Raw genomic sequence first — 22819 nt, 5'->3', positions numbered from 1 at the left:
TATCACTAGTTCAGCACAGTCAGACTCCTTAATACACTGTTGATAATTCTGGGCGTTTGGATTTTTAAAAAATGCAGAGCCAAGAGGCCACCAATCAGCAACAGTCTCTGAGCATCCTGCTCTGTCATTGGCTATTTGCTCTGGCCTTCCGGTTAAAACCAATCTCCTCTGCTGAGCTCATTGTTCATCGGTCTTCACAGAGGTAAGGGTGTGGTTTTTTTTATTAGCTATGCTAGCTTTAGCATAGCTTAATGTGCTATTAAGTTTCAAGCTGCAAATGTATGTTGAATGCTAAAAGTTAGAGGAACAATTGTATAGTCGATTCTGAAGTGAAAAAAACTATGATTAGACGATGTTTAGACTTTTATTGTCGATGAAAATGTGTTAGTTCATGTTCACGTTGCTATTATACGATTTATTAGCATTAAACTTGGCATTTGGTGTTTGTAAGATGGTGATAAAATGTTTCTTGTGTTAGCTTAATGTAGTGTGTGCTTTAATGGGAAGGTTGAAACATTATTGATTATTGAGAATGGTTTAGCTTTGCTAGGTGCTAGCTGTAGCACATGGTGGCTTCCACATGGTATAGATACATGATACTTCACACATTTAACCTGAAGCCATGAAGGATAAACGTTTTTACATCATGATTGGATTGATTTGATAGATTAGTGTTTTGATTTAATGTTTAGTTTTTTTTTTTTTTTACTTGTCTGCACATGTTGATTTAATGTTTAGGATGTGGAGGTTTAAAAGGTGAATGAAAGATCATTTATTTATTATTACAGTTGCATTAGGTAATATAAACAGGTATATTATGTAATGGCTTTTAACAAAAATTATACTGATAGGTTAACATTAAATACCAGAATATTTTATTTCATTACATGTATTCCCTAGGTTAAAAATGTTTGGAGAGATTTGTGTACATTCTAGTGCTGTTAATATTAACTGATGTGATATCTAGCTGCTGTTATAGCTAGCTGCTGTTATAGCTAGCTGCTGTTATAGCTAGCTGCTGTGATAGCTAGCTGCTGTGATAGCTAGCTGCTGTTATAATTAACTGATGTGATAATTAGCTGCTGTGATAGCTAGCTGCTGTGATAGCTAGCTGCTGTGATAGCTAGCTGCTGTGATAGCTAGCTGCTGTGATAGCTAGCTGCTGTGATAGCTAGCTGCTGTGATAGCTAACTGCTGTGATAGCTAACTGCTGTGATAGCTAACTGATGTGATAGCTAGCTGCTGTGATAGCTAGCTGCTGTGATAGCTAGCTGCTGTGATAATTAGCTGCTGTGATAATTAGCTGCTGTGATAATTAGCTGCTGTGATAGCTAGCTGCTGTGATAATTAACTGCTGTGATAATTAACTGCTGTGATAATTAACTGCTGTGATAATTAACTGCTGTGATAATTAACTGCTGTGATAATTAACTGCTGTGATAGCTAGCTGCTGTGATAGCTAGCTGCTGTGATAGCTAGCTGCTGTGATAGCTAGCTGCTGTGATAGCTAGCTGCTGTGATAGCTAAGTGATGTGATAGCTAGCTGCTGTGATAGTTAGCTGCTGTTATAATTAACTGCTGTGATAGCTAGCTGCTGTGATAGCCTGCTGCTGTGATAGCTAGCTGCTGTTATAGCTAGCTGCTGTTATAGCTAGCTGCTGTGATAATTAACTGATGTGATAGCTAGCTGCTGTGATAGCTAGCTGCTGTTATAATTAACTGCTGTGATAGCTAGCTGCTGTGATAGCTAGCTGCTGTGATAGCTAGCTGCTGTGATAGCTAGCTGCTGTGATAGCTAGCTGATGTGATAGCTAGCTGCTGTGATAGCTAGCTGCTGTGATAGCTAGCTGCTGTGATAGCTAGCTGCTGTGATAATTAACTGCTGTGATAGCTAGCTGCTGTTATAATTAACTGCTGTGATAGCTAGCTGCTGTGATAGCTAGCTGCTGTGATAGCTAGCTGCTGTGATAGCTAGCTGCTGTGATAGCTAGCTGATGTGATAGCTAGCTGATGTGATAGCTAGCTGATGTGATAGCTAGCTGCTGTGATAATTAACTGATGTGATAGCTAGCTGATGTGATAGCTAGCTGATGTGATAGCTAGCTGATGTGATAGCTAGCTGATGTGATAGCTAGCTGATGTGATAGCTAGCTGCTGTTATAATTAACTGATGTGATAGCTAACTGATGTGATAGCTAGCTGCTGTGATAGCTAGCTGCTGTGATAGCTAGCTGCTGTGATAGCTAGCTGCTGTGATAGCTAGCTGCTGTGATAGCTAGCTGCTGTGATAGCTAGCTGCTGTGATAGCTAGCTGCTGTGATAGCTAGCTGCTGTGATAGCTAGCTGATGTTATAATTAGCTGATGTTATAATTAACTGATGTGATAGGTAGCTGCTGTGATAGCTGGCTGCTGTGATAGCTGGCTGCTGTGATAGCTGGCTGCTTTTATAATTAACTGATGTGATAGCTAGCTGCTGTGATTGTTAGCTGCTGTGATAGTTAACTGCTGTTATAGCTAGCTGCTGTGATAATTAGCTGCTGTGATAATTAGCTGCTGTGATAATTAGCTGATGTTATAATTAACTGATGTTATAATTAACTGATGTGATAATTAACTGATGTGATAATTAACTGATGTGATAATTAACTGATGTGATAATTAACTGATGTGATAATTAACTGATGTGATAGTTAGCTGCTGTGATAGTTAGCTGCTGTGATAGTTAGCTGCTGTTATAATTAACTGATGTGATAGCTGGCTGCTGTGATAGCTGGCTGCTGTGATAGCTGGCTAGCTAGCTGCTGTGATAGCTAGCTGCTGTGATAGCTAGCTGCTGTTATAGCTAGCTGCTGTTATAATTAACTGATGTGATAGCTAGCTGCTATGATAGCTAGCTGCTGTTATAGTTAGCTGCTGTTATAGCTAGCTGCTGTTTTAATTAACTGATGTTAATGTTTAGGATGTGGAGGTTTAAAAGTTGAATGAAAGATCATTTATTTATTATTACAGTTGCATTAGGTAATATAAACAGGTATATTAATTAATGGCTTTTAACAAAAATTATAATGATAGGTTAACATTAAATACCAGAATATTTTATTTAATTACATGTATTCCCTAGGTTAAAAAATGTTTGCAGAGATTTGTGTATATTCTAGTGCTTCCCAAACTAAGGCACTAACAGGTGTGTGCAACCTGTGGCTCCTTGACTCTTTTGCAAAGATCACTATTAGCTATAAGAAAATATTAAAAACAGTTATCTCTTACAAAGGTTATTAATGATAAATTACATTGACACCAAATAAAATCATGATATAATAATGTCAACCTAAAAATAAATCGCATTGTGCAATAAATATCTTTAACCAAATTCCTGGTAAGATAACTAAACCAACAAAAAGACTATTCTGGAAGAAAATACAGATTTTATTGTGTGGGGAAATATTTAATTAACTGCCAACGTGCAGGATTAATAGGCATTCTTGATATGTTGCAAGAAATTAGCAATGAGTATGTTGACTAACATAATCATGTGTTATCAAATTCAAGTAATTTTTGTAGCACTACAAATACATCAACTAAAACAAATATATATATATATATATTTATTATTTGTCATAATTGTAACTATGTATAGAATTTTCTACACTGTATTGTCTTCATTGAGCAGGTATTTTTTTATATCCATCAATCATAATTTGTTGCACAACTCTTTAAAATCCACCAAAAGCTGAAGTTTAAGTTCTAAAATGAGCAAAAATAATCAGAAGTAAATGAATAAAAAGGCCAAAATTCAAGGTTAATGTTGGATGAGACACAGGAAAGAGTTTAGATGAGCCTACAGACACTAATAGATCATGTATAACATGAGCTAAGGGGTACATGGGACAATAACGTTTAAGAAACACTGTTCTATGTCAAAATGGTTCTATTTGAGGATCCTGTTAGATTGGGAATCAATAATTTTAGCAATGCAGTTTATTTTATCTTTAAAAACCTTGTAAGTGCAGTATTTATAAACAGCCAGGAGATGGTGGTAATGAGAGGAGAAAAAAGTTTATATTTATATTACACAATATAAATGTACTTTAAACTTATTGTTTTTTTAATGTCATGTTATAAGTAAATATGCAATAATTTTCTATATATAAATTAAAAGCTTTAACAAATTGTATCTTTATATATTTTTTTTAACACACATTAAAATATTTTCATGACATACATTTGTTTAAGTATTGACTTTTCAAGTGTACTGAACTTAAATATGAGAAAACTAGTGAACAGTACAGTATCTTTCTGTTGTGTTTTTGTGCATTTTTTGTATAATTATAGTTTTTTTTGTTGCCAATGCAGTGTGATTCTGGAATCTTTTTGTGTATTTTTAGTGTAGTTTTGTGCATTTCTGTTATTTTGTGTATTTTTGTATAAATATTTAGTTTTGTCTATTTTGAGTCATTTTCATATGTATGTTGTTGTTGTGTGTATTTTTCTGTAATATATGTATTTTGGAGTAATTTTGTCTTTTTGGAGCTTTTAGTATATTTTTATGCATTTCTGTTGTCATTTTGTGTACTTTTTGTATAAATAGTGTTTAATTTTTATAGTTTTATTTTACTGTGTCATCTCCTTCGTGCGTTATCTATCACACATGCGCGTGCACTTCTTGCACATAAACCATCGCAGGTTAAGAGAGACACGGTAACTACGGTAACCAGTTAAGTCAACTATTTATCAGCATGTATGTCTATGCTGTACCCCTCGACTAACAGAAAGTTTGTCACACCACTGGATAAGTTTGTGTAGAGCCCTGATAATAATAAATATGTTAATAGGGATATAATATTAATAGTGAAACTATTAATAGTAATAAAAGTAATGTTGTAATGGTAATAATTGCAATAACAAAAATAATGTACTAAAAACAATATTAATAATTAACAATATTAAATAATTATAAGGTAATATGATAATATAGCAATGCTAATAATACAATGATAACACCAGTAACTATAATAAAAAAAATATATTAATAATGAAAAAGAATATAATGGTAATTATAAGAATAGCAATAACTTCAATACAATAGTAAAATTATACAATAGCAATAACAATAATATAATGAAAATCCAGCAACTATAATACAATAAAAACAATAACAACATAAAATAATAAGGTTATAGCAATAATAATAAAATGACAATACCAGTCAGTATAAGATAAAATAATAAAACAAAAAAGAATAATATGAGAATAGCAATAACAATAATATAATAGTGTGTGTGTAAAAGAGATCAGAAAGTACCACAAAAAAAAAAAACGTTTTGCAACACCAAAGTCGCAAATCTCTCTCAACGGCTCTGAGTTCACCATGTACATCCCGATGTAGTGCACGCACATCAACCGTGTGTGTGTTTGTTTACATTGTAGCTGCTAGCATCTTTCTTAGCACATATGAGAAGAAACACTCACCGTTGCGCAGAAAAAACAATAATCATAGTGGACTCATCCGCTCAAAAAAACGTTACATTCCTCTGTCTGAAGAAGCAGAATGTTTGCGATATGGTAATGACCATCAGCACAGGCACCGCCCACACTCATGGAGACTAAGGAGGAAGTGACGTCTGTGACACGAAATTTAAAGTAAGTTTGGAATCACGGGAATAATATTAAATAACCATGAAATATTAACTTAAATGACTTTTAGCGGTACAAAAACCTTTTTAATATCAACCAAATTACTCCAAAATAACAGATACACACTCGGGTATTTGGAACGTGGATGAATAACAGTTGATTCACAGTTCATCTGTTTCGCCTTCAAAATGGATGCCGGAAGTCGTCTCTCAACACATGGTGCGCTAGCGCCCCCTCACACCCTGAGGTCAAAAGCTGAATAGGTTTGTTTTCGAGGCCGTCCAGAAGTGAAATAAAATTAAAATAAACATTTTGAAATGACCAAATTACTCCAAAATAACAGATACACACACTCGGGGTATTTTGAACCCGTCGACCGAGTTTCAAATTGAACTTGCACCGCGTCCTGGAGATATTTGCTCCACACACATCCCCACAGACCGCCCTTGCTTTTTAGTTAGATATATAATGTATTTTGAAGTGAAAAAAACTAAAGTAGCTTTAAGTGATTTATAACTTAATTAAGGTTGAACCATTTTCTTTGTAAAATGGTGACTGATATATTATTGCCTGCACCTCGTAATACTGTTTGCTTAAAAAAATAATGTGGTTAAATGAGCAAACGTGTTTGATATGACTTTTAAGCAAAAAACAATTTAGCACTTTAATTCAGCAGTTGTTGTCAGGCCTTTATCTGTCATATTGTAAACTGGTTGTGAGCTATTTCAGTTTGTGAGTCAGCAGTGATGGTAGATTATAGATGTTTTTTTACTGTAGTTTAATTATTGTTAAGTTGTTGTGAATATGAAAAACAATCATAGCAATGCTGACATAGTGGAGACATTAGATATTTAGTTATTGTGTATTGTTGCTAATATTGCGGTTTACTGATTTATATCAGGGATTGCAGCTAACGGATTTGTATTTTCTTTGTTCTTTTCAGCCTTTGGACACCCCTTTGGTCAGCCCTTTGGACAGCCCTTTGGACAGCCCTTTGGACAGCCCTTTGGACAGCCCTTTGGACAGCCCTTTGGACAGCCCTTTGGTCAGCCCTTTGGTCAGCCCTTTGGTCAGCCCTTTGGTCAGCCCTTTGGTCAGCCCTTTGGTCAGCCCCTTGGTCAGCCCCTTGGTCAGCCCCTTGGTCAGCCCCTTGGTCAGCCCCTTGGTCAGCCCCTTGGTCAGCCCCTTGGTCAGCCCCTTGGTCAGCCCCTTGGTCAGCCCCTTGGTCAGCCCCTTGGTCAGCCCCTTGGTCAGCCCCTTGGTCAGCCCCTTGGTCAGCCCCTTGGTCAGCCCCTTGGTCAGCCCCTTGGTCAGCCCCCTCACTTATTGCTTCACGTTATTTTAAGAGTTTTTCATTGTTATTGTTAATATATTAAGTTAGATTAGATAAATATTATTAGATAGCTCAGACTTCACTTTAGGTTAGCTAGGTTTAGCTTAAGTTATTTTAGGTTAGATTAGGTTTTGCTTTGTCTCTCCCTCCCCCCCCACTCTTTTTGTTTCAGGATGCCTCGGAAGGGAAGACGCTCCCAGGCCCAGAAGCAGCGCTGGAGGAAGCTGGATGCGTCCGAGCTGCCCGCCCCAGCTCCTCATCCCAGTGACGCAACCCCCTGCCCCCGCTCTCCTCTGAACAAGGTATGTTTGCATCAGAACTGACATGCTGACTTATACAACCCACAGGCTATTCAGTGTGACACGTTGACATCATTCACACAGTGTGAAATTTAATGTTTATTATTTTCAACAGAAGGTTGGTTCGTCCCTGCCAGCTGGACCGTTCTGGAGAGTGGGTGACACGCGTGCCACCTTTCAAGCACGTAAGTATTAGATTGTTTTTATCATTAAATATCTTAACTAATTATTTTGTGTATCACACATTTTTTTTTTTTTTACTAGTGTTTTCATTCACTAGTAAAAACAGTGATAGTTATGTTATCTCTATGTCTGAAATCCCTTTTTAATTCTCTTTTGCTCTGTTTTTTGTAAACAGGCGGCGGTACTGGTCACCGCCACAGGGTCCTGAAATGGCTAACTTCGCCCCTAACCGGGCGCCGCTACAAGTTGGTCATACCGCCTGAGCTCCCTGGCAAGAAGGTATTACTGTTATTGAATCTTTCACTCTGTTAAAGAAGTACTTTATATTGTATTTTAATTGTGATTTTAATGCTAAAGCTGTGGTATTTGTTTTGCAGACTGTTCTGATTGTCGGGAACTCCCATCTACGGGCTATTGTAGATGGCTTTGTCCGGATGCCAGAGTCTCAGCTGAGCTTTGGTTTCCTGTCGGCATGCGGGGCTTCTGGTTCAGAGATCCGCACTGAGGTTCTGCACGCTGCAGTTCCTCACTCGCCTGATGCCGTCTGCGTCATGGCCCCCGGCAACAACCTGACCAGCACCACCGTTGACGTGGCTGGTGGGGACTTTAAAAACCTCCTCACCACTTGCAGCCACCGCTGGCCAGAGTCTAAGGTAAGCTTTTCTTTCATATCTTGTAGCTTTTGACTTGGTGAACATGTGTGATTTTGCATGATGGTGTAATCTTAATTTTATCACATTTTATTTTGTGCAGGTTTTTGTCGTTGACTTCCCGCCGCGCCTGGCTGTTGAGCCCCAACACCAGGACTTGCTACGGCAAGAATACCGCCGTGTGACTGCTCGTTTGGGTAAGAGAAAAAAATATTCTCTACATCCATTCATTGAGAAATCAAAAGAAAAAATATATGAACTACATTTTAATAATTCATGAGTCTAAATGGATATATTGGTACCATGATGACTCATGTTTTATTTTGTTTTTCAAGGTGTGAAGTACTTCAGCGCTACAGAGCACTTCCCCCTGAGCAACTTGGCGCTGTGGAGCAAGGATGGTGTGAGTACAATATCTAAGAAAAACAAAGTTGTTGACTTAAAATGAGTCAACACCAGATGCTCATTGACACATTGATATTAAAATATTTTGTCTTTCTCTTTTAATGTCTTTTTTCTGTAGGTCCATCTGAGTGATGATAAGGGGATGCCCATCCTCGTCCAGTTGTTCTGGTCCGCTGCCAGCCAACATCTGGCGACACCACCTCCTACGCCCTGGGTCTCTCCCAAGCCATCACCTCCAGTTAGGAAAGTCACTCCTATACTGGTTGTGAGGGAGAGCTCCCCAGCTCCACGCAGCCCTGATACCCACCAGTGGCGGACCATCGGTCAGGGTGGCAAGGTAAAATGTGGCATCATACAATGATCACTTTAGGACTAGTGACAGTTTACCTGTTTTAATTCAATTTGATGCTTTTCATCATTGCAGACGAGCCCTCCTGGAGAATCTCCAAAGTCCAGAGGTTCTCCGCAGCGCAGGATGGCTCATCAGCAGGTTTGTGATTCTTCAAATGTTCCTTTAAGATGCTGTTGGATGGTTTTTGACAGGACAAACTGTAAGTAGTAGTGTCTGCTTTGTGTTTTACAGGAGAAGGAGAGCTTCCTTCCACTGAACCCCGTCTGGTTCAGCGGCACAGCGCTAAGTGCCATGGAGAAAGTCTCTCCCTCTCATCTTTCTTGCCTGGCGGACTTCCAGCTTTCTCCTAAAGCAAAGAAGGTAAGTTGATTGATTCACATTTTATCTCTTGCAGAAGACTTTTACATAAAACGTTAAACATTTAATTCTGAATGTTTCTTAATATCACCTGTAATAAAGTAAAACTAATAATAAATCATCTTTGATTGCTACAGTAAAATATATTTTTACATTGTTCTTTAGCTCTTCAAGTAATTTGTATCTTGTTGGTTGCACAGGTGGCGTCCCCTGCACATAAACGCCGCTCCCGCCCGCGGGACAGCCAACGATCTCCAGCGATCAAGGTAAAAGTGACCCACATTTGCAGCTCATTTATTTGCATCATTCACGGTCCTCACAGAGACAAGTAGAATGTCTTCACCATCTAAAATGTTATACTATGATATTTTGTTAGGTGGCTGGAACGCCTCCAGCCCCGCGTTCCTGGAGATCGGAGGACGACGCTCCTTTGGGCCCTTCTTCCTCAGCTCAGACAGTACGTTTTCTTTTCTCTCCATATATGATGAATGCAGTTGTTGCTTCAATTTTCTGTGCATTAATGATATTTTTGGTTTGGAAATTGGTATAATTTCATTGTCTAAGAGAAAAGCTAAAAAAACTAAGAATTTTACAGCAATGATAGTGTTTGAAAAGTGCTTTGTGTAACTTTAATGATTAATGTTTAATTGATGTTTCTATGTGTGACACAGACGGCAGCTCCGGCAGCACCCAGACAGCCCAGGACCCCTGATGGGCACCCACCCCGCTTCCCAACTGCAGTGGCCAATGTAAGCTTTCTGACACACACACAGACAGCTTACTCAGTATCTTCATTGAAATATCTACATTGTCACACTTAAATTTATTGTTTCTTCTCATCTGTTACCAGTTGGTTGACTTAACCCCAGCCATATTGCCCTGCCTTTGGAGTGATACAGACACCCCCATCTGTTCTCCCATTGCAAAGGTAAGGATTAGTGCTCTTCAATAATATGCATCATGTGATTGAAAATCTGTGTTTCGCTGACGTTTTGTTGCTATGTATTCAGACGGCCAAGATTGTCCCACCTTCTCCAGATGGTCAGACCTGGATCATTACGGATGTGGGCTGTGATCCACCTTCTCCTGACAAGGTATATTGTCCTCACCACAATAAACAAAGACATTATTTACAAAACATAGCTACATCTGTGCCCAGCCTTACTATTATTATTTTTTTTTTATAGTAGTATTTTATTATGTTTTCAAAAATGTACAACAAACATTTCTTTCCAATACAAGCTAATTTCTCCAAACTCATTATCCTTATACTGTTCATACTTGTATTAAAAGGAATGCTTTAAATAAAAGAAGTAGGCACCAGATCACAGCGCCATCTCCTGGTTGGTTTTTTACAGACATCATAATCCTCAGAAACTTTACATGTTTATTTTTAAAGTAATTAATATTCCCAGATCCACAATCTTAAAACTATTTGGAATTTTATTTCCAATGACCTCCATTATTTTCACTATATCTGACCAATATTGATTTATCAAGGTGCATCCCCTTCCCAGCCATACTACTATGAAAAATGTATGCTTCAATTATCAGTTCCTTTTCAGCACATCTCATTTGTATGCTAGTGATTAAAAAATACAATTATTAGCTTTGTTTAATTAATGTAATGCATGTACTGATTTATCTTTGCAAGGAGTTGTTTCATATTTGAAGATTCATTGATATTTTTTTTCATTTATCAGACAAACCAACCATCTACTCCATCCCAAGCCAAGGAGCCTTGGTTCATGACGGCTGCATCCACCTCAGCTGGACCACCTACAGAACCAGTAAGTTAATTCCTTTTCCCTGTATACACTAAATATTACATTCAGGTACACCTTTATTGTTAGTTAGTAAAGTTTTGTCTGTGTGGTTTACTTCATTTTGAAAGCATAAAGATTTGTAATTGCAATAAATGTTGAGAAAATGTGTAGCATAGAACCAGTGTTAGGTGCCCTTTAAAATTTATAATAATATAGTTCAATATAGGATTCTGGGAATTATACTTGGTATAATTATCATAAATATGAATGAAATAGCATTCTGTTTCCCTTATAGTTGGTAATAATACTGAATAATATAAATAAATATTAATATTGGTAATAATAATAGTAATAAATAACATTAATAATAATAAATACTATTTTCACTAATGCTAAAAGTGATAAATTAAAACAAGAAAACTTTTTGGGAACTCTTGCTTAGTTATTAACAACAGCGATCACTAATCCTGAATATAAAAATACTACATTACAGAATCGGAAATATTTTATTAATCCCAGAAGGAAATTATTTGAATAATCTGAATTAATAATCAATAGACATTTTTTTCTGTAATTATATATGATCATTATTGTTGAATATATGGTAGTAATAGTGATACTTAAAATAATTCCATAGTATTGAATAATATATTATATTTTGACAAATTTAATACATTTCCAAAATTTTACTTTAGGATGTATTTGAAGTATTAAATATAATTACATGTTTAAATATATTTAATGATTTAATTATACATTTTATATACAACATATATTTAATATAACATATTACATACTTAATTCTATATTATTAAAATCATATATATACACAACTGGTCAAAAGTTTTAGAACTCCACACTTTTTCCAGTTGTTTATTGTGTCAATGCACTCTGAAATGAAAGCATAGAACAAATAAACAACTTGAGTTGAAAAAAAAAAATCATCGAATCCATTCATAGACCCAAATGTATTTTAAACTTTTGACTCATCAATGTACAGTGTTCCAACACTGTTTTTATGCTGATACAGGGGATTGGACGTAACTAAGAAAAGTTGGAATTAGTAGCACCAGCTTTCAAGGCTGATTCAACCTTTATTGCTGCAGAACAGCTTTAAATTGTTAACACACTTTGTATTCACTGAAAAAGGATTATATGTATAATTCTGAAATGTAGAATATTTTTCAGTTTTGGGTAACCAAACCTTTTTTTTAATTTTTTTTACTTTTGGATTTTCAGTACTTTTGTACCATTTAAAGCTATTCATTAGACTTACACGACTTAAATTGCATTAAATAACTGGAAATATTAGGGTGTTCTAAAACTTTTGACTGGTAGTGTGTGTGCATGTATATAATGTATATGTATATATAATGTTTATTATGATGAATTCATTTTACCTCAATTTGAAAGCATAAAGATTTGTAATTTATTTCAATTTAGAAATAATATGTAGCATAGAACCAGTGTGAGGTGCCCTTTAAAATTCATAACAAAATAGTTCAATATAGGGTACTGCAAATTATAGTTAGTATGATTATCATAAATATGAATGAATTATTAGCATTCTGTTTCCCTTATAGTTGCTGGTAATAATGCTAAATAATATAAATAAATAGTATAAATATTGAATATTGGTAATTGTATTAATATTTATGATAATAAATACAATTTTCACTAATGCCAAAAGTAATAGATTAAAACAAGAACTTATTGGAACCCATGCTTGGTTATTTACAGCAGTGATCACTAATCCTAAATATAAAAATAATACATTTCAGAATCAGAAATATTTTATTTAATCCAGAAATAAATTATTTAAACTATAAACAATGGAAATTATTTCTGTAATTATATATGATCATTATTATTGAATATGTGGTAGTAATAATGATCCCAAAAATAATTTTATATATTGGACAAACACAATAGAATGTTTATGAAGTACTAAAAATATTTACATTGTAAATAAAATATAAATTAATGATTTAATTATATATATATAATATGACATACATAGTACATATTTAATTTTATTTTTAAATCATGTGTGTGCATGTATATGTACTGTATATTAAATATTGTAATCAATTTGTTATATTATTTTTAAATGTTTTATTATATAAATTATGTAATTTTAAGTCAGTATTGAAACTACGTACAATAATTTTTTTAGAATAATAAATCGCTGAATAATACAATTACTAGTATTAATGGAAACTTAAAATACAATAATTTAACAAATGAAATACGTTAATACAGAAAAAGAAAGCCCTTAAAAAATAATTAAAGCTCAATTTTTAACATTATTTCAGGATCAAACCAGGAACGAGACTCTGCGTGTGGAGTCAGTCCGTGCCAGTCATTCGCAAAACGACAAAAGGTACAAGGACTTCTCTCGCAACCATCAGTGCGCCTGTAACGTACTGACATTCCTAGCATACCAAAGTGAGGATTGTCTGTTCACCAGTACTGCACTCGATAGAGTCCTGGCTCAGGGAGATTTGCTGTATGTAGGAGTCAAACAGCAGCTGATTCATGACAACATCTTCCGGAGCAATCACCTTGCAGTCGAAGAGATGCCAAAACAAGTCTTCACAGACAGGCGTTTGTATAATGTTAGCATGGGTGACATCAGGTGTGGCTTCCTCAAAACACAAGTGTCTAGCCCTGATAGACGGCAGTGGTGGCTTCCGCTTGCTACCCAGCTAGAGTGTCTCTCAGAAGATGTCAGCCAGGCTTTAATTATAATCACGCCAGAGTGTATCGCTGTTTTCCGTGACACGTCTGGTAGGTACGGAGTGTTTGATCCCCACTCCAGAGACCAAAAAGGCTTACCCACCTATCAAGGAAAGGCGATCGTCTTGACTTTTGCGGAACTCAGTGACCTGGCTGACCACCTTCACGCACTCTTCAGAGATCGTGGCGACTCTGCCAGTTACGAGTTTGTCCCCATTTCGTTTCACACCAACAACCCCACTGAACATCCTCATAATCCTACGGAAATTGAGATCCAAGATAAAGTGTGTGAACCTGCTCTCCCGGTATTGCAGGTAGACCATGAGACAGTTGTCTTTGACAAGATTAAGGAGGTCGTTAAAGAGTCCTCAACTGTCCCACAGCCAGCAGTTAAGTTGTCTAAACTTGGCAAAAACAAAAGGCGAAAAGCCATGAGAAGAGCCTGTCAGCAACAAACACTAACAAAACACAAAGTAGTGTCTCATGGACTCAGCCAGGCGAAACAAAGTCGTGAAAGGATAAGGTATGCTAGTTGTGCAGAATTTCAAAAGAAAAAGATTCAGGCACAGAGAACTCGATATACGGACGACAGCCATCGCCAACAACGGCTCTCATCATTTAAATACTACTATGCAAAGTTCAATATCAAATTAAAAGAACGATTACAAATAAGATACAAGAGAGATCCCGTATTTAAGAGCAGACAGAAAAATTACCATGTCCAGAGATACAGGACGGATCCAGCTTTCCGGATGAACCAGAAAAATTACCATGTCCAGAGGTACAGCACGGATTCAGCTTTCCGGATGAAGCAGAAAAATTACCATGTCCAGAGGTACAGCACGGATTCAGCTTTCCGGATGAAGCAGAAAAATTACCATGTCCAGAGATACAGCACGGATCCAGCTTTCCGGAGCAGACAGAAAGAGCACTTTATGAAGAGGTACAAGATGGATCCAGGGTTCAAACTACGTCATAATCAACACCGTAGCCTGCTCAGACGCAGGTTGGCCACCGACGCTGCCTTCCACCTGCATCTGAAATTGCAGAAAGCACTGAGCATCAAGAGGAAATATCAACACCTCAGAACCCCTGGCCAGCCAGTGCTAAATTCACTCATGGCAACAGCGATTGCAGCGTTTCGTGAAACCATCAGTCAAGGACCAACATATATCTGCACCGTCTGCCACAGGACAATGTTTCCGAATCAAGTCAAGCCATGTAACAGAAACAAATACTCTGCCAACATTCAAGTGGCAGAAGCATGCTTGACCAGAATCTACTTGCACATCTGTCATGCTGAGTGCTCATCCCCCTGTTCTCTACCACCCGAAAGACTGCAGGAGTGGATTTGCCACAACTGCGACAGCCACCTCAGCAGTGGGAGGATCCCTACACACGCAGTAGCAAACAATTTGGAGTTGGCACCCATTCCCCCAGAGTTGGCACAACTCAACGTGCTGGAAAGACAACTCATTGCGAAAATTCTTCCATTTGCCAAGATTATCGCATTGCCAAAAGGACAACAGCGAGCAGTCCACGGAGCCGTCGTGTGTGTTCCATCAGAGGTGGAAAGCGTCGTCAACAGTCTTCCACGTCCACGCACCGAAACACAGCTACTGCAGGTGAAATTGAAGCGTCACATTCGTTTCAAAGGCTACCAGCACTTCTACAACGTCAACATGAAGAATGTGTTGGCAGCCCTAGAGAACCTCAAAGAGCAGCACTCTGAGTACGCTGACGTGACCATTGACGAGGAGGCTGCATTCCAAAACCACCTCCAAGATGACCACGCAGATGCTGCACAGTGGGGAGAAGAAGGCATGCTCGACCAGGAAATGCTGGAAGCGGCTGACAGCTATGCTGAGCCCAACCAGGCTGAAACGGTCCTCGACCAGTCTGCTTACAACGGAGACTTGCAGCAAGACATTGCGGATGCTGCACAGTGGGGAGAGGACATCCAGGACGAGGTGCTGCTACAAGCTTGTGACAGCTCCACTGAATTACAACAGGCCGAAAAAGACACCCAACAGCAGGAGGATCTAAGACCTGGTCTTGCTCTTGACACCTGCATGCAACCGCCTGATATTGCACAGGAAATACTTTCGTACGGTGACGGCATTTTCAGCGTTGCACCCGCACAAGGCAACAAACCCATTGGATTTTTCGCCATTCCCAAACTGGAAGCCATGGCATTCCCCGTTCAGTTTCCCACCGGGAAGAACACGCTGGACGAAGGTCGACCCATCAAACTTTCTCCAAGCCGGTATTTCAACGCCAGGCTTTTTGGAGCAGACACACGGTTTGCCGAGGACCAAAGCTATCTGTTCTTTGCGCAATTTGTAACGGAGACCAACATCGCGCGAGGTAGCATGTCCATTCAAATGCGAAAAGGTAAGACCCACACTAAAGACGGGCGTGTTGTCAAAAACTCCATGCTCCAGGACAAAGAGGAGGTGGAGAGGTTAATTCAAACCAAAGAGGCCACACGATTCATGCAACCTCTTAGAGGCACGCCCGCTTATTGGCACAAGAGCTTAAAAGACCTGCATGGCATGCTGAGGCAACTAGGTAAACCGACGTTTTTCTTGACTTTTTCTGCGGCTGAGATGAGATGGCCTGAAGTCATTGAGGCCATCAAAGCTCAGCAAGGTGAGACACTTGGAGACTTTTCAGAGATGGATTGGAAAGCCAAGTGTGACATTCTGCGCAGCAACCCCGTCACGGTCATGCGCATGTTTGAAAAGCGTGTGGACGCTCTAATGGAAAATCTGATCCTGTCACCTGCGCAGCCCATCGGCGAGGTGGAGGATTACTTTTATCGAGTGGAATTCCAGGCCCGAGGAAGCCCACACATTCACATGCTCGTGTGGGTCAAGGATGCTCCAGTCTACGGCGAGGTTATTAACGAGACGGTGTGCGACTTCATCGACCGTTACATTTCCTGCCAGATGCCTGACGCCGAGACGGAACCGGAGCTCAACAAAATTGTCTCCGAGGTTCAAGTACACAGCAAAAGCCACTCGTCCTCATGCAAAAAGGGAAATGTGACGTGTCGATATGGCTTCCCCAAGCTGCCGTTTGACATCACCTGGATCACAGAGTTTTGCCCTTTGGATTTGGGGGAAGAAGAGGGTCAAGATCAGGAAGACCAGAGAAAGGCAGAGAAAGAACTGATCCAAAAGCGGCAAAAAGAAGCCAAGGACAAACTCAAACATGTGAGGGACCTCCTCTCGGATCCAAAGGTCTCGTTCGACACCTTTTCAGATTTCCTCCGCCTTTGTAACTTGGAGCGTGAGGAGTACATGACTTACGCAGAAAACTTAACAAGCGGGAGTGTGGTCATGCTGAAGCGGCATCCGAACGACTCCTGGGTCAACGCCTACAACCCACATCTACTCCGTGCTTGGAACGCCAACATGGACATCCAGTACGTCCTTAATGACTATTGCTGCGCCCAGTACATGATGTCATACATTACCAAGCCGGAGCACGAGATGACTGAATTCTTGGACTCTGTGATCAAGGCGACAAGGGAGTTGGACATCAACCAGTCTGACGAAATGAAGAAGATCATGCAAGCCTATGCAAAACACAGAGAAGTAAGCGCCCAGGAGGCTGTGGCTCGCACGTGCAGCTTGCCGCTGAAAAAGTGCTCGCGGGCGGTAATCTTCCTTAACACCGACGAAGATGCCTTAAAGATGAGTCTTCCCATGAGTCGACTGAAGGAGATGGCTTCCGAGTCAGATGAGATCTGGATGCTGGGGGTACCCGACAAGTACTTGTACAGACCTAATACTCGAGAATTTGACTATATGTGCTTGGCTGAGTTTGCGTCGGAATACAGAGTAGTCTACGGTCAACAAGCAAATCGAGAAAGCGCCATCGCCCTCCTAGACGACAAAGGTTTTATTGCGAAGAGGACAGCTGGCAAACCTGCAGTCATCCGATACGCCCGCTACTCAGAGACCAAGGCTCCAGAAAAGCACTTCAGACGACTGCTGAAGCTGTACTTCCCGCACAGATCTGACGACGAACTTAAGGACGATAATCACCCCACGTATGAAGAATTCTACAAAGGTTCGGATATAAACCAACGCATCGTGGACTACAACAGGAAGCGGTACGAAGGGCGCGGCGCAGGAATGGACAAGGCATTTAAAAACGCAGATCGTAATCCGGTCGTCAATGCTTGGAACACGTTTGCACCCGAGGTCGAGGTGGACCGCGACGAGTGTCTCGAGCTCCGTGATGATATCGTAGAGGAGCAGGGAGAAGATGAAGTACCTGACTTTGCAATCTTGGATGGTAGAGAATCACTTCCCCGAATCGAGGCGCCTCAGTTGAGTCCCGACTTTGTCCGCAAGATGTTTCAGAGTCTGAACGAGACCCAGTCGTGCATCTTCTATGCCGTAAGGCAGTGGTGCCTTTTGCGCGTGTGGGGCCAGGATCCAGAACCGTTCCACTACTTTGTTTCTGGCGGAGCTGGATGCGGCAAATCCCACGTCATTAGGTGCATTTATGCGGAAGCGACAAGGATTCTGCGGGAGCTCCCCAGATTCCGAGACATAGCAGACATGTCCCAGCCCGCCGTGCTGCTGACTGCCTTCACGGGCACGGCAGCCTTCAACATCGGCGGCAAAACGCTGCACTCTGTCCTCAAGCTCCCACGGTCACTGGAGCCGCCGTACCAGGGCCTAGGAAATACACTTGACGAACTGAGAGCGGTCTTGTCGTCCGTCGAAATTCTCATCATCGACGAGATCTCCATGGTTTCCAAGAAGCTGTTTGCCTATGTCAACTGGCGATTCCAGCAGCTGAAGGGAAACCGAAAACCTTTCGGCGGCTTGTCCGTTCTGGTGGTTGGCGACTTTTACCAACTGCCGCCACTGGGCCGGGCCAAGCCGCTGTGTGTCTACGAGGAGACGGAGTTTGATCTCTGGAGAGATCATTTCACCGTGATTAACCTCACAGAGATCATGCGGCAGAAGGATGACCAAGCTTTTGCCCAACTCCTCAACCGACTGCGTGTGAAGCGCAAGGAAGATCCTCTGAGCAACTCGGACAGAAGGTTGCTTATGCAGGCCGTCTCTGACGGCAAAGGTTGCCCAGCGGGAACGCTGCACGTCTTTGCCACCAACAAGCAGGTTGACAGTCACAACGCGGCCACCGTGGAAGCCCTGCTGGAAGACGACATCACAATCTTAGCCCAAGACTTCAGGAAGGACGCCGCGACTGGAAGGAAGGTGCCTGTGCCGAACGTCAAGGGCAACAAGAGAGATTTGCCGGGCAGCATAATGGCTGCTCAAGGAGCACGCGTTATGCTGACCAGGAATCTCAACGTGGAGGATGGTCTTGTCAACGGGACCTTTGGGACCATTGCCACCATTGTTACTCACAGACAGAATCCCAAGGATGTGAGGCTTCTGGGACTCCAACTGGACAACCCCACGGCAGGACAGACTCTGCGCAAGAAGCTGATGGGACCATCTGACGACTTGGTGTACATCGAAAGATCCGAGGAGAACATCGGCACCAAGGGCGGAGTCGTGAGACGTCAGTTCCCCCTGAAGTTGGCCTTTGCGTGCACGGCCCACAAAGTTCAGGGAATGACCGTGACGTCGGCTGTCGTGAGCCTGAAACGCATCTTTCAACCTGGCATGGCGTACGTGGCTCTCAGCCGCACGACTTCTCTTCAAGGTCTGTCCATCATCGATTTTGACGAGAAAAAGATCTACGCCGACCCCGCCATCACGTCAGCTTTGCAACAGATGCGCAGCGCCAGTTTCAAGAGCGTCACTCCTCTATTACATCTCACGGAGCGACCGGAAGCCGCTGTAACGATTGTGCACCACAACACGCAAGGGCTTCCATCTCACATGGTGGACCTGAGGGTACATCACGAGCTCAGGTTGGCAGATGTTTTGTGTCTCACCGAGACCCATCTGTCAGGGTCCCCCGTGTCCTCGGATTTTGTCCTGGAGGGTTACACCGTGTTCGATCGTTGCAGGCGGGCATCTTACGGCACCTGCGCAGACATGGCGGCGAAGGCCGGTGGTGGCGTTGCTGTGTACTGCAGGAGCGCTCTGATGGCAGAGGCTCAGATGTGCACGGAACGCATCACTGACCTTGAATGTCTGATCGTAAAGGTGGGGACGCCAGTCAAAGTGCTTGTAGCTACTGTGTATAGACCCCCAGATTTTGGTTTGCAAAAATTTTTGCCAAACCTCAACGCCCTCTTGGACACATTGGAACACATGAAGCACCAGCCCATTGTTGTTTGCGGTGACTTCAACGAAGACCTCCTTTCACCAGGCACAAAAAGCATCAGAGATGCATTCCTGTCCAGAGGCTACACACAATTGGTCACGGAGTCTACCACAGACAGGAACACTCTGATTGATCACATTTACATTTCCCATCCTGAGAAATGTGTTCAATCAGGTGTTCTCCAAACATATTATAGCTACCACAGTCCTGTCTACTGCATTTTGACTGGCTAAATCTGTCCAGTTGCCTTGGCATGGCACGTCACACAATTCCTCTATGTTCCTTGTCTCCTGTTTGTTCATTAACCCAATTGTGTCAAATGTCTGAGAACACAGTACCAGAATTCGGGGAGAAGAGCTCCACAGCCTGCTACAACGAGACATGCCATTCCTGGAGCAGTGTGTGCCTTCTCCTCGCTCTTCTCTGTTTTGTGTTTCAGGTGTCTTGGAGCTAGCAGTTCCTAAGCTGTGGTAGGGTTAGGGTTAGTGTGGTCTGTTGTGTGTGTGTGTGTGTCTGTCTGTTTCTGTCAGTCTATCTCTGTGTCTCTTTGTGTCTGTCTCTGTCTTTTTCTGTGTTTGTGTGTATCTTTGTGTGTGTGTGTTTGTCTGTTTCTGTCTAAGTGTGTGTGTCTGTTTCTGTCTGTGTGTGTGTGTCTGTCTGTCTTTTTCTGTATGTGTATGTGTATTATGTCTGTTTCTGTCTCTTTGTGTGTGTCTGTTTCTGTGTGTGTGTGTGTGTGTGTGTCTTTGTGTCTGTCTCTGTTTGTTTCTGTGTGTGTTTCTGTGTCCGTCTGTTTCTGTCAGTCTATCTCTGTGTCTCTCTGTCTGTCTTTTTCTGTGTATCTGCATGTGTCTTTGTCTGTTTCTGTCTGTGTGTGTTTGTGTGTCTTATGTCTTTGTCTGTCTGTTTCTTTGTGTGTTTCTGTCTCTGTGTGTGTCTGTGTCTTTCTGTCTCTGTCTGTGTGTGTGTGTGTCTGTGTCTGTCTGTCTCTGTCTCTCTGTGTGTGTCTGTGTCTGTCTGTTTCTGTCTCTCTGTGTGTGTCTCTGTCTGTTTCTGTCTGTGTGTGTGTCTCTGTCTGTCTGTTTTTGTCTGTGTGTGTCTTATGTCTTCGTTTCTGTCTGTGTGTGTTTGTTTCTGTCTGTCTCTGTGTGTGTCTGTTTCAGTGTGTGTGTACTAATTAACCTGTGTGTTTGTCTGTGTCTGTCTGTGTGTGTGTCTCTGTCTGTTTCTGTCTGTGTGTGTCTTATGTCTTCGTCTGTCTGTCTCTTTGTGTGTGAGTGTTTGTTTCTCTCTATGTGTTTCTGTCTCTGTCTGTGTGTGTGTCTCTGTCTCTGTGTGTGTCTGTTTCAGTGTGTGTGTACTAACTAACCTGTGTGTTTGTCTGTGTCTGTCTGTGTGTGTGTCTCTGTCTGTTTCTGTCTGTGTGTGTCTTATGTCTTCGTCTGTCTGTCTCTTTGTGTGTGAGTGTTTGTTTCTCTCTATGTGTTTCTGTCTGTCTGTGTGTGTGTCTCTGTCTGTGTCTGTTTCAGTGTGTGTGTACTAACTAACCTGTGTGTTTGTCTGTGTCTGTCTGTGTGTGTGTGTGTGTGTGTGTGTGTGTACTAACAGGGTGTGGTGGTGGGAATCCAGCCACAAAAGACACTCACTCAGTGTGTTCTTTTGTGCCAGTCCCAAGCCTGGTTAAATGGAGAGGGGCACCTTGAGTGTAAAACTCACCAGTTTTCTGTGTCTCTTCTCTATGGTAGTATGTTGGATGTACATGACATGTTTGTGTGTAATACATTTTCCCACTGTTTCTTTTTTTTTAATTGAATTTTTCTTGTTGAAGGAGGGTCTAAGGACAGGGGATTCTCCAGGACATTTATTATTAATTTGCATAAGTTCAGCAAACATTCATGTCCCATAGAATTAAACCAGGGAAATCACACAGACAGGTTGCAGTGGTGAGATCAGATGCAAAAGTGCAGACCAAAAAAGCACGTTTGAAACCTATTTGTGCAGACAATCACAATTTTTATCCTGCTACATTTTTATTTCTTTTTCTTGTTGCAGAGGAGAAGTTATACTCCAGGAGATTGGAGATGCTTCCTGGACCATCTCTGCCATTGATGACCTGAGTTTATCGCCTCATGTTTTATCCCCAAAAATATTTTATTATTTGACATACATACTGCCTTAAATTGACACCATTTCTCTTCATTACATGCAGGTGGTCCACCCAGAAGTCCTCTCTTCCCAGATGCTCCCTCCTTCAGGAAGATGTCCACAGGCATGTCAGGTAAAAACAAATACCAGATTGAGATTTTCATTAGTCATATATTTACATTAGCTCAATTGATGAGATGTCTAACTAATCTATATGAATTTGCCACACTTGTTACTTTAGAATGTTGAACTTGGCTTCTGGTAGTAGATTAGGCAGCGGATGTTGCAGTGTCGGCCGACAGCCTAAATGGGTCCGGTAATGGCCACAGCTCCATGTCTGCATGACGGCTGCAACGAGGAATGTCTGAGGTAAGGAAACTAAGAACGCAATATGGATTTGCACTTGTCTGACATTTCAGTTTGCTTAGTTGATGTCAAACTACTGCATGGCATTTATTCACTTTTTTGTGCCCACCACAACAGGACAATGAAGCTGTGGATGCTAACCGGACCACCAGAAAGAAGATGATCCAGGAAAAAGAAATAAAAAAAACAAAAACTAAGGAAGGTTTAGCAGTGCATTTTGACTGACAGTAGTGTTGAAATGGATTTTTTTTCAGTGTAGAGTGGACCTTTAATCACTGACTGAGTTATACATTTTTCCTTTTTTCTAGTAATAACCTAT

At 40.8% G+C, this 22819-nt stretch overlaps 2 protein-coding genes across 4 annotated transcripts in view; both read left to right on the top strand.

The window, feature by feature from the left end:
• The window catches only part of LOC114460740 (uncharacterized), a gene marked incomplete at its 3' end in the record, with an annotated part of 24607 nt that extends 11267 nt beyond the window's left edge, over positions 1-13340 (top strand). The window contains exons 12-17 of the mRNA XM_028442649.1: positions 9591-9671; positions 9886-9963; positions 10065-10142; positions 10225-10308; positions 10918-11004; positions 13296-13340. Of these exons, the coding sequence (XP_028298450.1) occupies positions 9591-9671; positions 9886-9963; positions 10065-10142; positions 10225-10308; positions 10918-11004; positions 13296-13340 (453 nt within the window). The remainder of the gene's footprint in view (positions 1-9590; positions 9672-9885; positions 9964-10064; positions 10143-10224; positions 10309-10917; positions 11005-13295) is intronic.
• A 6-nt stretch (positions 13341-13346) lies between these two features.
• LOC114460697 (uncharacterized) lies at positions 13347-22819 on the top strand. Of its 3 annotated transcripts, none has more exons than XR_003673702.1 (4): positions 13347-13363; positions 22042-22267; positions 22376-22503; positions 22618-22819. XR_003673702.1 is itself a non-coding variant. In XM_028442621.1 (4 exons), exon 1 carries the CDS (start codon positions 16329-16331, stop codon positions 20220-20222), a length of 3894 nt encoding a protein of 1297 aa, XP_028298422.1. In that variant the 5' UTR covers positions 16308-16328; the 3' UTR covers positions 20223-20459; positions 22042-22267; positions 22403-22503; positions 22618-22819. The 3 variants fall into 3 exon arrangements, 2 of the variants coding, with proteins under 2 accessions (XP_028298422.1, XP_028298421.1); XM_028442621.1 differs by lacking the exon at positions 13347-13363 and adding an exon at positions 16308-20459 and having other exon boundaries at positions 22403-22503; XM_028442620.1 differs by lacking the exon at positions 13347-13363 and adding an exon at positions 16308-20459.

This window comes from Gouania willdenowi, unplaced genomic scaffold (genome assembly GCF_900634775.1).
Source record: "Gouania willdenowi unplaced genomic scaffold, fGouWil2.1 scaffold_62_arrow_ctg1, whole genome shotgun sequence".
NCBI lineage: Eukaryota > Metazoa > Chordata > Actinopteri > Blenniiformes > Gobiesocidae > Gouania > Gouania willdenowi.
This window is presented reverse-complemented; position numbering and strand designations above follow the sequence as displayed.

What these genes read in the sequence shown, in the direction of transcription:
- LOC114460697 (XM_028442621.1), top strand. Translation starts at nt 16,329, where the DNA reads ATGAGATGGCCTGAAGTCATTGAGGCCATCAAAGCTCAGCAAGGTGAG.